Consider the following 14773-nt stretch of genomic DNA (forward strand, 5'->3'; position numbering starts at 1 on the left):
CGGACCCGTGACTGACTGTATGAGTGGAGAGTAGAGTGTAGTGTAGTATAGGAAAACAGACAGATATGACAGTCAAGCAGAACAAAACAAAACAGAACAGAGCAGAGCAGAGCAGACATGCCTCTCTGTCTATAAGTATATGTCACGTGCTGCATATATGCACTGTAAGTAGCCCACTCCCCTCATGAAAGATCCAAGGATCATAAACTGGATATTGTAAAGAGGGGGGGGGGATATCATCATCAACGTCGTCGCAAACAAATAGGAAAGTATAAGCGGTTAATTCTTGCCCTCCAAATACTCCATCAATGAAGCTCTCATCCGTACGTTTACCACACCACCCACACCATACGCCGGAACAATCTTGCCCATGCGCGCAAAGCAACTGGGGATATAGTCGCGTCTGATGCGCGAGGTGCGCTCACGCCATCCCAACCCGCCCGGCGGTTGCCGGTTATACAGATCCAATCCGAGCAGGTGCATAGGCGTGCTCACGAACTGCATCAGAGCCGGACAGGAAAATTGCGCGAGAGCGGATTTCATTCCGGGTGTGGAGGCGATGGAGTCTGGAATGGAGGGAGCGACGAGGGCGGGGATATTGAAGGAAGCGAAGATGGTGATGCTGTCACGGAGACAGAAGAGACCGTAGGAGATATTGGGGACTTTGGCGGCGCCGGAGGGGTGGCAGGAGGCTGGGGTGGATGTAGATGTAGCTCTGGAAGCGGGTTGTGGCGCTCCAGATGTCGCTGCAGGAGGAGAGGGTTTTGCACCGAAGATGCGCGCGAATCGAGCGTCCTTGTATACGCAAATACCCATGTTCACGGCGGTGGTGGTGAGGAATTTGGCGGTGCCGGGGAAGACGGTCGAGAAGGGCTTATCGCGCACGGTGGAGGTGAAGGTGTCAATGGTGTTCGCGGTGAGGTAGGTGGATGTGTAGAGAGTGTAGATAAGGAGGAATGGGGTGCTGAGGAAGAAGCTCCCCGGTTGTGTGAACATGGAGCGGAAGCAGGATGTGATGGTCTGGCGGATGGGGACGCCCTTGGCTGCTTTTTCGATGATCGCGCTGGTTCAAAGAATTGATCCCATTAGCTTTTCGTTCCTTATCTCGGTTTCTCTTTTCATGGCACGAGGATCCATCGAGGGTAGTTTGTAGCTAGCATACCGATCAATGACGGTAATGACAGGACATGTCAAGGCACCTGCCGTCGCCGCACTGGCGACATCGACTCCCAGTCGCGCACCTAAACGGTGGGTATTCCAATCCGACGAGATTGACTGCTCCGTGATGGCGGACATGGGGAGAGGCGCTTCGGAGGAGAGCGCGTTCCGAGGCATGGTATGTTTCACCGGTCGGGGTTGCGATCAGAGGAGAAGTGAAAGAGACAAGCAAAAGGAGAAAAAAGACAGAAATAATGAGCAAGTCTAGGGTCGAGATAGGATCGCCCGGGGTGAAGAGAAGGAGGTTACAGCGACAGCTCGATTAACGTCATCCAGACCAGCGCAGGAGAAAACAATTGCCGGGGAGGGCGGATGAGTGAGATTGTCGGGGGTCTGGGGATGGCGAACAATTTCGCAGTCCAAAACGAGGGATTAAGGCACGGGAGCCCGACGGGATTACAGGTCCATTGCAAAAGAAAAAAAGAGCTCGGAGTTTGTTAGTCTCGCGCCCGACATACATAAGTAAGAGCGAGTGAGCGAGAGATCAGATCCATCGCGACAGCGACTCATTATTTAATCGGATTGCAGGCGGACGAGAAGTGTCCGGCCAATGATTGGTCCAGCTTTTGCAACGCCCTCGGGATTACCTCCGATGCCGGCCGATCTTTCCGCCAAACTGCCGACGGATCCCTGGTTTTTGAGGCCATCGCCATTCCCGGATAAACGGTTCCCTGCTATTCCCGGGATAAATGATCCACCGACAAGACAATATTTACAATGTAGATGTTGCAGATGATATAGTTGTTTCATTCCCCAGAAAGTTTTTACTACACTCATTATTTAATGCTCCTGAACGCCCAAATGATCGTCTCTTTAAAAATCGTGACCGTAGCACTCAATCAATGCCTCAATTACAGGAAAGAACTCGCATAATCCATCAGTCGCGCGCGTGCTATGCATACGTAGCTTAGTTGGACGAGTTCGCCTGGAAGTCGTCCAGCGTGACATTGACAGCACCAGCTTGCACCAGCTGCATCCAAGATTAGCTCAAAGTGATCAATCACCCCATTTGAGAGAAAATGGCAAACTTACCGCCCGTCGCAAATCATCAATGAGATCATCCGCATCTTCAATACCCACGCACAGCCGGATCAGATCCTCGGGCATGGCGCGCTCCCGTCTCGTCTTCTCATCGATACTGGCGTGGCTCATGCGGCACGGCATACTGATCAAACTGTTGACACAGCCAAAGCTGACACTGATGGCCCACAGCTTGGCGCTCTCGACAATCCGCTCACTGACACCCACGTCACCAGTCTCAAACGAGAGAACGGCTCCCGATCCCCGAGCCATCGAGTGGTGCAACTCATACTGCGGGTGCGACCGCAGACCAGGGTACCGCACCTTGAAGCCATGAGTTTCCAGGAAATCAGCAATGCGCTGGGCATTGCTCTGCTGCTGATCCATCCGAACCTTGAGCGTCTTCACTCCACGCAGCAGCAGCCATGAGTCGAAAGGCGACAGACCGCAGCCGGACGCGTTGATTGTGAAGTAGAGGCGTTCGCCGAGAGACAGGTCGTTGACGGCGAGCACACCCGCCATAAGGTCATGGTGACCGGAAAGGTACTTGGTACCACTCTCGTACACAATATCGGCACCGAGTTCGAGAGGGTTCAGCAGAAGAGGCGACATCATGGTGTTGTCGACCGAAACAACGCAGTTAGGGTTCGCTTCGTGAGCGGCGGCAGCAATCTGAGGAATATCCACGATCTTGATGAGTGGGTTGGTCGGCGTCTCCAGCAGGACCATCGCCGTCTTCGAGGTCAGAACCTCGCGCACCTTTTCCGGCACCGTAGTATCAACATGGTGGACGATGATGCCACCGTTCGTGGACAGGTACTTCAGAAGACGGTTGGTGCCACCGTAGAGGTCATCACCGGTCACAACTTCGTCGCCAGGACGAAGCAGGCGAGAAATCACATCCAATGCAGCCATACCAGAGGATACGACGAGAGCCCGCTGGGCGGACATGATCTTGGCGAGATGACGCTCCAAATGTGTCCGGGTCGGGTTTCCGGAGCGAGTGTAATCATATTCGCCGCCTCCACCACCGGAGGTCTGTTTGAATGTAGCGCTCTACAGCAGCATCAATTAGCCCTATCCTCCCGCTCGACTCATGTCCTATCATGGTTGACACCCGGGAAATGAGGCATCACGGGGAATTAATCTGTACCTGGTAGATCGGAACGCTGCTAGCATTGTACTGGTCATTTCCCTCCGTATATACCAGCTCCGTAGCAATGTTATAGCGACGGCCACCATGGGGGCTCGAAGGGGCGGGGGAGGGAGGCAGATCGTGACCCTCGAGGTCAACCCGAGGGAAAGCCTTCTTCACCGCGGCATCACTACTTGATCCTGCGGCCGACATCGCTGCGGGGACGGAACAGCGGGGATATGAGCAAGGGTGAGAGAAAGGGGTCGGAAAGAAGGGAGAGTCGCCACCGGATATGGCAACAGGTGGGATTGGACAGAAGAGAGATGACAATGGCAAAAAGCAGAATGAAATTGCCAAAGAATGATGGGATAACAGGAGATTCTGGTATGGAAAAGGCGAAATTATTATCTTCCCCAGAAGAGTCATCCCCCGGGAGTAGTCAGCATCGACGGTTGCCCGAGTCGGTAAAGCTGGCCCCAGATCCCGCGTCTTGTCATTGGCTGAACCGCCCGCCTTGCGATGTCGTCATCCGCTAGGCCCAAGCGGGAACAGTCTCATTGCTGACTCATATAAAGCCTGAGGCAGACATCGAGCCAACAACTAATGATCACCTATTAGTTACGTATAGAGTAGTTTACATTCCAACTGAATTATTCCATCAAAAGTTTACTTGCAATTTTCATTGCATCATTTCGGCTCTACCACTAAAAGTCATTATACACATGAATGTAAGGCACATCCTCCAGTTGCGCCTGATCCCACCGCCCACCGCCAAGAATGACACTCATCCACATCTCCAACAACCGGGGAGATATGGACATAAGGCTCGCTGTACTGAAATATAAACACAATATACCCTTCGGAATTCCGAAGGATTAGCTGGACAGCATATTGACGATTAGATCACTATGACCGTATATTCATCAAACAACCACCCATGCCATATCAAATATAGAAAGCGCTATAGACACAACGCCGCTTAGGTCGCCAAATCGCCGAAACTACCGTTAATGCCGAAGAATTGGAACCTGAGAGAGTCATGAATTAGTATACTTGCAGTCACATTCTTGTTGAGGCCCTGCTCTGAGCCACCATGACCAACTTACCAGTCCTCCACATTGAGTGTGGTGGGAGCTGTCGGGCCGCTCCTTGAGCTACTGCTCCAATTGTCATCCTGACTCGCGGCGTCCATAGGCGCTCCGCCCAGCGTCGCGTCCATATTCTGCATTGGCCAAGCCTGCTGACTTTCTATCCCAAACACCTGCTGTGAGTGCTGGCCCGGCAGGCTCATTCCAGGTGTTAGAGTCGACATGACTTCCGGACTGCCCTGAGCGGCGGATATACTACCACGTCCTGGAATTTGCTGCGGCATCATCGTCCGTTGGTCCATGCTTTGTGCTTGTAACTGAGACTGCATCTGCAGTTGCGGATCGACCGTGTTCGACTGGGGCGACGTCAATTCTGGGAAGAACGTAGTGCCGTCAGGGAACAACTGATCCGGCTGGAAGTTCTCCCATAGTGATGGGGAAAGATTGGGTGATGTACGCGTAACAAGGAATAGATCCGGGGGTGTGGCAGGCAAGGAGTATTGATTGAAAGGAGTCGTCGGGCGCGTATTACCGCGCGAGGCACCCGGCTGCCCGGGAGCTGGAGGGGAGCCTTGTGGCAGGTTCAGACCTGGAGGCTGCATCTCTCTCGAGGGCGTGACTGCAGGCGTTTGGGGACGAGATCGCTCGTAAGATACCGGTGGCGTGGGCCCTCCGCCATTCGGTAGGCCAAATTCCATCTCGTCGAACTTGCGTTTGGGGGGTTCGGGCTTCTTCGCAGGCGGCTGCTGAGCAGCCTCGGGCCGTACCCGCTGATGTCTCTTGCCTGCAGCTTTCTGAAGGCGCTCTTCTAGGACCTTGTTCCCGAGAATGGACTCAAATAGCGTATGCACCATCTTGGCTACGAGCCAGACCTTAGACACATCCTTGAGAGCTTGCATACAGATGTTAATCCGTTCCTGGCAGGTGGCCACAATTGAGGGGACGGAAGATCGCATTTGATAAACATGCATGATCAGGGCCGAGAACAGGCTGTAGACACTTTACAGGAGTTAGTAGATGTCACCACATGGTCGATGCAGGAACTTACATAAAGGCAGGCGCATATCTGATCTCGCTGTGATTCTGGAGGTTCTCAACAATCGAAGTGATCATTCCAGCAGCCTGGAACGCAATGGTTCGCGAAGGGTAGGCCATCTCTTCTACGCGGTAGTTGCTTGAAACAGAAGACGCAGGCGGCATATGGGCTCGATGCAGAAGACAAAGTGTGGTGCTTGAACCCAGTTAGTCTCGATACCAAACAAGGTTCCTCATTGCACGACTCACTAGTAATTGGCATGGAGAAGAGCAGCCCAGAAGTGATGCCGTTGACGTTGCCAGCACACCTCCTTCGGGCAGTTTTGGAGCCAATCTGCCAATGCCATGTCGGAGTGGGTGAGATCCATAGCGTTCATCCGTCTTGATTTCGAGGCCACGGAATACTGCTGGGAGAGGACCAACCCCATGATTTCGCAGAGCTTAACATATTGAAGGAAGAATTGTACGTGTACCGGGTCTGGCGGATACTCCGCCGCGATGTCGATCTCATCTTCAATGAAGTCGTTTTCCGTCAACATCCCGACATCCGAATCGTCAGTATTAATACCGATAGGCCGGCCGAGCGCGACAGCCACTGATCGGTCCCTTGTGAACAGGGTCCACCAGATGCGTTTCCACAGCCTCTTATCCGGCTTGGAAAGTTGAGACGATTCCACACTGTAGTGTCGTTAATAAATGTGCAGTAAGGGATAAGTCAGCCTTGTGCATACCTTCGATGCATACCCGAACCCTGAGCCACAACCATGGCCACCCTGGTCCAGTAGAAGACATTCTTCGTAACATCTAAGCGGGTTAGCACATATACCGATGGAGTTCAAGGACATATACATAAGTCACTATCCATACCTTCAGGTCCTTCCCAGTACCAGCCTAGAAGAACCAGTGCTTGGACAATAGTGACGCGGTCATCCTCGTAATTAGCATCGTATAGTGCCTTTGCCCTCTTATAGAACGTCATGGCAGCTGGCGTAGTAGAGCCGTTGGCGTCCATCAATTGCGGATTGGTGCAGACCCTCGAACCAGCCAGAAGTATGGCTTGGAGAAGAAGTAAAGACGGGGGGTTCTTTGGATCACGATACTGTCGCATGAAGCGGCTGCGATTGACGATGGGCACAACGGGGGCCACCCATTTAAAGTAGGCTTCAACCAGCTCATCACACAGTGGCTTTGGAGGCAGCAGGAAGGCGCCACGTTGGTGCAAAATATCCAACTCCAAGCTATCCAGATCCGTCAACCGAGCAGGTGTGCCGCCCATGTTCGGAGGTAGAGGGTAGTGTACGACATCGGTGGTCCCATGGCGGTCCTGGACGAGCAGCGACAGGTTTGAGGACTCTCCAAGATATGCAACCCTCCCCGCTTCCTTTATCGGGGCGCGCGCAAATTTAGGCTTCATAAACTGAGCATACATCGAATTATGGGAAGCCTGTTGAGCGGCCTGCGATTCGGTGAGGCTAGTGACCGGCATACCGTCGACAGCCATCCGATTCCTCTGATAGCCAAAGGCATCCTTCCCGCTTTCGACTGGTGTTGGCTCGGGTTTGCTCGGCGGCGAGTTCGGTTCGGCTTCCTCACCTCTAGTAAACAAGAAACGAAGCATCATGGTCAATATAGTTCGACACCGACGATGGGACGGAAGACCGAGACATACCCGCTTGTTTCCTTTGACTTGGTTTGGTTCTTCTTGCGTTTCGGCGTAGGGATCTTGCACTCGATCGAAAAGGCCACGCAGTTGGTGCATGGCACCCCTAGACTGGCAGCATCGCAGCGAACCTACTCATGGAGTGGCGTGATTAGCGAGCTTGCCCGGCCGTCCACGATCACAGGTGCAGGCCAGACACGGGCAGGACTGGGGCCATCCATCTGAGTGGGGACAGGTGGTTACACGGAGGAAAAGGGGTATAGACTCACTTTTCGAGCATGGCATGTCTTCACAAGCGCAAGAGAATAACATGTTAGCCAAACAAAAGTCCTATAGATCGAGATGTGGTTGCATTGTCTTTTGTCCTTGCGCGCGGCGCAATTACCTGCGACCGGCGAGTAAGGAGCAAAAGCAAGCTGGGATTTGAGCCGAGGTGCCGAGGCTCAACAGCACAAACGCGACCTCGCAGGAAGCAAGACGTACCTCACAAGCACGCGACGCACGTTGTCTATTGGGAGAAAAGCGATTAGATAAAAAAGATTAGCTTCTATAAGATCTCGACCAAATTTGAATCTATATTTCACGTCCTGTAGTCCCCCCGCTCGGGTCCTGGGAGTTCTGCGCCAGGCAGTCTGGCTTCATCACTCACAGCCCCGCGAGCGCAAACGGGCAAAAAAGCAATCACCACAACGGTCAACACTCACCTTCTGAAACTCATATGTCCGTTTGCTCCCGTGCGCACAGTAATACCTGAAGTGCCCGTTGAGCCCGCTGTACTTGGGGCTGGGCTGGTTTTGGAAGCTGATGGATCTGTCTGGTTTTCGGTCGTGCTCATGGCCACCAGGTATCCATCCACAGGCTTTGCGACAAAGAAATGGTCTGGAGCGACGAGGGCCAGGGGGGTGAACGACTCGAGGTTTTGGGAATTAAGTTTGTGTGGTCGAGACTCGAAAACGAGTAAAGTGAAAGAATAAAGAAAAAACGGAACAATACGTCAAAGGAAAAGAAAGGGAAAAACGAGAAAGGGGAAAAGAGAATCGAAGGAGGACCAAGGTTCAAGTATGGATAATATGGAGAAGTAAAGTAGGCAGTGTGGTGACGGATATTTTGCTTTTTGCTGGGTGTTTGGGGTTTCTTTGATGAACCGCTTACTGGCCAGGCAGATGAACTTGAAGGAACGGAACGGAACAGGGTAAAGCACCAAGCTAGAAAGACGGGGAGCAGGAGGAGGGGAGGGAGGATTTGGCGCCACCCGACCGATGGATGCGATCGATGGAGCCTGGTGGAAGGCTGAGGTCACAGGGGAGAAAGACAGAGACAGAGAGAAAGGGCAATGTGGAGGGGCAGAGGGGAGAAAAATTCCCGGGAATACTGGGCTCAAAAGAGAAGGTGATGAATGACTCCAGGAACCAGTGCCTGATGGAGAGAGAGATACTAAATCACTAAGTTGCGTTGCGACAAGAAAAGTAGTAGTACTAGTAGACTAGTAAACGAACTGAAACTAACTCAATGGCAACGGGCGGGAGTATCCCACCTCCCCAGAAAGCAAGTAGCAGTAGTAGCAGCAGCAGCAGCAGCAAGCAGCAAGCAACGGTTCAAGCGTTCTTTTCTTTTCTCCTACTGGCCCTGCAGGGTGGCGTCAGAAAGTCTTAGACCTGAAAGTATGGTTTTGCTGGGGCCCACGAACAACCAGTCACGGTGTTGGTCAAGAGTTCAGTTGTTTGGGACGTACCTCGACCGACCTAACTAAGTAAAGGGGAGGAGGAGGGGGGAGAAAAGAATAATGAATAATGAACAAATTAGTCGGACTGTGGAGAAAGCTGCTTAGTATTGCTTCGTTCCCTGTCGCCGGACCAGAAATTACGGTCGGGCTAAGGCTCTTAGGGGGGATCCAGCCAGGGTCCATCCGGATGGTCATTCGACTTTTAGTCAGTCTAGCTGCTATTTTCAGTCTTGTAGACCCGGTTCAGGTACAACCCAAGTATCTATCTACCTTGGGGAGGGAACATATATTCCCCCCTGATGGGTAGATGGTAACTCGCCAGAATGAGATGTGGATATATGAAAATTTGAATGAAATCTAGGCAGTACTTAGCTTAACTCCGACTCTATCACGAGACCATGACAGATGATACTCGTTGCTTTTACAGGGGAAATCCTGCCACCATGATCTGGCGATTTAAACCCGGAAGGGCTAAGTACTTACGACTGGATGGGGATCCCCCCAGAGCATCATAGTACTACTACTACTTAAGGACGCAAAACTCAAATTACTAGTAGGCTCTTTGGGATGAAAATATCAGGCATTGCGATGAGCTAGTAGCTGCGAGCTATGACAGACCCCCTTCTGCAGCACATGCATATTGATACATGTATTTCCCCATTGATTTCTTAAGTTAGTTAACATCGCACGAGACCACTGTAAAGTAGAACAACAACACACAAGTTGGGTGAGATGGGATGGGATGGAAATGTCGGCACAACTTCCCACTCCTGCATTTGCCCCGTGGATTTTAAGCTTCTTTCTTACGTTTCTTTTTCCAACTCCACTTAAGGTGGAGTCTGGGCCGTTTTCTTTCTGCTTTCTTCAGTACAATGTCGCTTATGCCCGCTTATGCAGCATGTACGGAAACAAAGAAAGTCAGAACAAGAACAGTCATAACTAATAAATCATGGATAGAATCATTAGTCGAGTGTCAAAAAAGCCATCGAGTAACTAACTAGCAAAAAAAGGTGTAAAAAGAACCATTGTGTCTGATGATTCTAGCCCATCTGTACATCAATGACTATCTTCTTCCCCTGAAATCATTTACCTACCAGTTTTTGGGTCCGACTGCCAATTTGGCCGCAAATCTTGGTTTAATTCCCGTCGTGCTAAATACGGCGACCGATCCCCATCCAACTTATCACCAAATTCACACAAGAACAGCCCTGTCAAATCCCAAACGAAACGAGCCTTACTCGCTAAGCGACGAGCTCTACAATCACAATGAGGGATTAATCAACAGAACCAATGTCTTGGCTTCAAGAAACACACAAAGCACAGGAACAAGTAAGTACCCTAGATTGCGTGTATATCTTCAGCTTAATGCAGGAGCAAAACCCCAGATTAAACCAATGGGAACCCCAACACCCCATCCTTCGCAATCTATACCCCTTTGGGCAAAAAGTAACAGCAAAGAAAAAGCAAAAAATATTTCGGGGTCTAATCAATATGTGTCAAAAGGTAAGTTAGTTGACCTCCCCGCTCGCATATCCCGACGTCACCGGAGGCTACTACACTAGTACCTAGTAGTACTACTTACTCCCGATCCTGCGTGTGCCTGAATTCTCTTTTTTTTTTTTTTTTTTTTTTTTTTTTTTTCCCTCGTCTGCCTTGCGGGAATGGCGCGGGCTTTCCCCGCAACCCAGCCATTAGCATGCAGGGGGGGGAATGAATAACTCGGCGGTGTGTGTGGATGTCCACGGAGCGATCTTAGCTTTGGCCCCCTCCCCAGAGCGGATCTGGACAGTAAGCCTGGCGACTCGGGGAGAGAGAGGGAGGGAGGGAAAAGGCGTCATCTGTTAGACTGTTAGTGGTAGTTGGTCTAGCTTGTGAAACCTCGGCTGATGCTTTATCCTATCTATCCATCTACGTATCGATCGATCTATTTATGTCCGAATCGGGATATCCCCGGCGCGTGTTCGCCGCAATGGGGAATACGCTAACAGTGCAGGAAGAAGCAATTATTCAGCTAGACATTAATGCGGAGAGGGATATTTCGGCCGGAGCGAATTTTATTTGGAGGACGTTGCAGGAACGACGCACGAAGCTGGTATCCAAAGATTATGGTAAGGTTCGCGCTATCGGGCGCGTTCGCCTCGTCGGCTGTAGGGTGTATATTAAATCCAAATGCACGTATCTGACTATACTATCACACATGTACAAAATCATTACAACTCCGAGGTGGAGCTTTGCGCTGCGTCTTCACTTCTATTGGGCCTTGCGATGCTTTTTCTTGTCGGCCATCGCAGTGCCATTCGTCTCCGTGGATCCGTTGACTGCGTCAATGGCGGTGCTTCGGGGACCAATATCCACTCCACTGATCATCACCTCGCTGAGAAACTCCAGCACGGCTACAAACGTGCACAGAAAGCTGGCAATGCAGAAGTGGCTGATGGTCGTGCCAATGTCCAACCAGGAGCCCTCGTCGCGCACCATGTAGAAGAAGTTCAGCGTCATGATATCCGAGATCGACATCACCACCATGAACAGGGCGCTGGGTGCAACCTCCAGCCGGCGGTTCAAAATGCCCAGATTAGCGCTGATGATGGCGAAGGGGATGAGAATCTTCAGAATCAGCAGGGCGCCCTGACTGAAAGGGCTGAAGACCGGAATGAGCCGGACAACGCTCTCCAAGGAGAATGAGGAGATTGAGGCGATATTGCCCGTGCTGAAGAAGGCTGATTGAAGCAGGAAGAAGAAAAAGAGTGCGACCCGTGCATCTGACACGCTGAGGGTTCTGTAGCGGTAAGTATGGCCTTCAACAACTGCCGTTGCGTCGGTGCCTGGCTTCTTTGTATCTGCAGCGCCGTTCCTTGTCGTCACAGTATAGACATGAATAGCGTGCTCCAACCGTACCCAGGTGGCCAGAGTCAGGCAAAAAACGAAGTAAAAGAGCCCCTCGTACGAAATGGTAAGGATGATGAACGATGGGGAGAAGGTGAGGAAAAGGACCATCAAGCGGTGCAGGTAGTGCCTATTGGGATACAGGCGGTAGAGGAAGGGAAGTAGCAATGAGGTAACTGATTGAGTATGTTAGCCTGCGAAACGACTTGGAGACTAGGAAGTAGCCGTGCTGCTATGCCGTCTCCCCTGATATTCATAACTCACCCAGAACGAACCAACCGACGACTTGATTGCCAAATGGAAGACCTTCTTTAGCTTGAAGAGACATTGCACTTGATCTAGTAACTATCAATGCAAGCATGACCATGCCCAGCTATTCAATATTAGCCAACAGTAACCGTGAAGTAGTAAAGGGAGCTGTGCACACCTGCATGCCCATGATTGTGCGCGAACCACAGCTGGGAGGAGTAATGGATGACTGCGTTGGGTGTTCTTTTTTCCCCAAGATACGACTCTCAAAAAGTAGGTATAACAGGCCGGTGAAGAACATCAATAGGCCACCCCAGGTTCTGCAAATGTAATCAGCCAAGGTCGACAAGTTTGGCAAGACGCTCAGGATTTACATACATTGTGCCTATTTCTTCGACCTTGTTTGCCGGTAGCAAAGTGAAAGTGCTCATTAGAAGACAACCCACAAACCATGAAAGGGACAGCAGTGCATGCTTCTTCACGAATCCTGCTCCGTAGCAAAGGGGCCAAAAAGCGCCCAGGATAAAGCACACAGTAAAGATTTCGCGATGGAAGTAGGATTGCACCTGTAGACACTTATTAGCTGACACTCCAAGATCCATGGGTAAGGCGACTTACCAAAGCCTCCAATACACCCACGAAAGCCAACAACTGAAATACAAACGCGACATAGCCACTTGCGGAGTGAACATGACCCATAAGGATGTCGCGGCCAGCAAGGAGAGCCTTTCGTCGGGCGAATACCTCTTCCCAGAAGAACACCGGGAAGAAACCGTAGAGATAATACCTCCAAGAGGAGTGCTGAACAAAAAAGACAGAGAAGAGCGCAACAAGAATTGACGAGAAGAACGAAGTGCTGAACGCCGTTCGGTCAGAGTCTGAGGTCCCATGAAGGACATGCAAGTCGATAACCGTAGTCAGAGCATAGGCTATCCAGCCCAGGTATCCCAGCGTGACGATGGTTCTGAGGAATAGCCAGTCGTATGTCTGTAAGTAGCGCAAGCCCTCCAAGGCATTTGCCAGTAAAGCGGACGACATTGCAATGGACTCGTCATAGGAGCCGCTTGTTATCTTGGACTTTATTTCCTCGAGGTTTTCATCGACAGAGGTTCGGCCGTGGTCAGCTAGTGGCTCAAAGGGCCTGTACCGAAGCAGGGCTGCCTTTTTCTGTTCCTCCTTCACACGGTACATCTCCAAGACCTCCTGGGTGTTGGCCAACGCAGCCAGTGCCTTGTCCTTCGGACTAGCGTCCAGATATTGCAGCGGTAGCTGACCAACAGAATTAGTAGGAAAGTCGAGCCCAGTCAGGTATGCCATAAGGGCCGCCACATCAGCCTGTGCGACATCATTTCGCTGAATGCCGTCAAAGCCCCAATCGGAAGACACGCCATCCTCGTGCCCAGTAAGTGTCCCTTCCTGAGTGTATCGAGGTCCGGCTACACCAGAACCCCATACAACAAGTGGCGTCCTAGTATTGTCCGGATGACCGTCTCCATGACTGCCCCAGTCGCTCATTCCATGGTCAGCTGTGAAAATGAAAGCGGTTTCATCATCCCCGTAAAATTCCTCCACCAATTTGGTTATTTCCTGCACACCTCTGTCCACCAACTTAATATTACGAAGATATTCCTTCGAGTATGGGCGACTGAAATGACCGGTAGTATCAAGCCCAAGAAGATGGAGAAAGAAGACCACCTTGTCCTCGCGCAGTTTCGCATCCAGCTCAGGATCAGTTTTGGCGGAAGCGAACAGATCTTTCACTTTCTCAAACACCCAGGTGTCAAGCCGTGTAGCGTCAGACGAGAAGTCTTCCTCCTCTTCGCCGTATGTATCCGCATCCACCCTCCCAGGGACTGCGCCTTCCTGGAACATCAGAAGAATATCCGGACTGCCCCAGCTCCACGTATGCCGACTGCGATTGAAGACACTGTCGAAGTTCACCGGGTTCAGCTTCCATCCCGTGGTAACCGCCGACACATCCTCATATAACCCCGCGATAAGCGCAACGTGGCCGGGTCGCGACTCCGTAGGAACTCGAGTATGGGAGATCCCGAAAGTGCCATGGGAAAGCACACGCGAGCGAATAAAGGGGGCCAAGTAAACAGGATCCGCATCTTCGCCGGTGGTATCATCGGGATCGGGCAATGCTTGGAAGGCCTTATCAGCGCGCAGGCCATCGGCGACAAATAGGACGAGACGTTTTGCGGGGGCAGTAGCATCGGATTCTCGTTCCACGCGGAACGAGCTCATGCCACTAACGATCGGACTGACGAAATAGATGTCGAAGATGGAATAGGCGTAAATTAGGTGGAATACCACCGCGAGGGTGAGGAACCCTACGCGGCCAAGTCGCGCCATGATTTCCGATATAGGAGACCCGGGCAGGGACAAGACAAATTAAGGGAGGGAAATGGAGACCGCAAAACGAATGCAAACCATTAGAAAGAGGAATAGATACAAAGAAGAAGAATGAAGCAAAAGGAATTTAAGACCGGCGAATGAGGCCGATGCAATTGCTTCCTCGCATCGAGCTCAAGAGAGAACGAGCAGATAAAGTGCAATAGAGCAAATGGGATGATGGCAGCTCAGCACTTTTCCGCGTGCCTGAATTGGGGAACTTGGGGAAGGGACCCGCCACCAATCGGGGTCCTCCAATTGGACACGGACAGATTTACGGCGGGCCACAGGGTCCTCGGGTGCAGTCCCTTACTTTATTTGGTGGTATACAAAATCATAAGGAGATGGATTTACATGTAGTT

The 14773-nt window shown here is 51.5% G+C and overlaps 4 protein-coding genes across 4 annotated transcripts; 1 reads left to right on the forward strand and 3 right to left on the reverse strand.

Moving 5' to 3' along the window:
- Nucleotides 1–279: 279 nt before the first annotated feature.
- BO83DRAFT_308793 (cystathionine beta-lyase STR3) lies at nt 280–3586 on the reverse strand (the record flags this gene model as incomplete). Its single annotated transcript, XM_025527380.1, has 5 exons — nt 280–1063; nt 1163–1307; nt 1753–1794; nt 2247–3294; nt 3392–3586. The coding sequence occupies 5 exons, from the start codon at nt 3584–3586 to the stop codon at nt 280–282; spliced, it is 2214 nt and encodes a 737-aa protein (XP_025390296.1).
- A 766-nt stretch (nt 3587–4352) lies between these two features.
- On the reverse strand, nt 4353–7991 carry farA (CeGAL family transcription factor; the record flags this gene model as incomplete). Its single annotated transcript, XM_025533185.1, has 10 exons — nt 4353–4401; nt 4480–5460; nt 5510–5692; nt 5746–6174; nt 6228–6300; nt 6364–7091; nt 7166–7287; nt 7400–7486; nt 7640–7664; nt 7861–7991. 10 exons carry the CDS (start codon nt 7989–7991, stop codon nt 4353–4355), a joined length of 2808 nt encoding a protein of 935 aa, XP_025390297.1.
- A 1760-nt stretch (nt 7992–9751) lies between these two features.
- Nucleotides 9752–10483, forward strand: BO83DRAFT_387108 (uncharacterized protein; the record flags this gene model as incomplete). The annotated part of the gene is made up of 4 exons (XM_025532698.1): nt 9752–9779; nt 9924–10208; nt 10251–10382; nt 10449–10483. The coding sequence occupies 4 exons, from the start codon at nt 9752–9754 to the stop codon at nt 10481–10483; spliced, it is 480 nt and encodes a 159-aa protein (XP_025390298.1).
- Nucleotides 10484–11033: 550 nt separating this feature from the next.
- BO83DRAFT_415792 (mannose-ethanolamine phosphotransferase MCD4) lies at nt 11034–14561 on the reverse strand. Its single transcript, XM_025534660.1, has 5 exons — nt 12633–14561; nt 12393–12580; nt 12193–12334; nt 12030–12138; nt 11034–11941 (listed from the first exon to the last, which is right to left on the reverse strand). Exons 1-5 carry the CDS (start codon nt 14370–14372, stop codon nt 11130–11132), a joined length of 2991 nt encoding a protein of 996 aa, XP_025390299.1. The 5' UTR covers nt 14373–14561; the 3' UTR covers nt 11034–11129.
- Between the last annotated feature and the right edge of the window lie 212 nt (nt 14562–14773).

The sequence above is a fragment of the Aspergillus eucalypticola genome (genome assembly GCF_003184535.1).
Source record: "Aspergillus eucalypticola CBS 122712 chromosome Unknown BO83scaffold_7, whole genome shotgun sequence".
Lineage (NCBI taxonomy): Eukaryota > Fungi > Ascomycota > Eurotiomycetes > Eurotiales > Aspergillaceae > Aspergillus > Aspergillus eucalypticola.

Coding starts and splice junctions, on each gene's coding strand:
- BO83DRAFT_415792 (XM_025534660.1), bottom strand. CDS start 14,372: ATGGCGCGACTTGGCCGCGTAGGGTTCCTCACCCTCGCGGTGGTATTC. Junction 12,581..12,632: donor TGGGTGTATTGGAGGCTTTG/GTAAGTCGCCTT, acceptor AAGTGTCTACAG/GTGCAATCCTACTTCCATCG. Junction 11,942..12,029: donor CGTCGGTTGGTTCGTTCTGG/GTGAGTTATGAA, acceptor ATACTCAATCAG/TTACCTCATTGCTACTTCCC.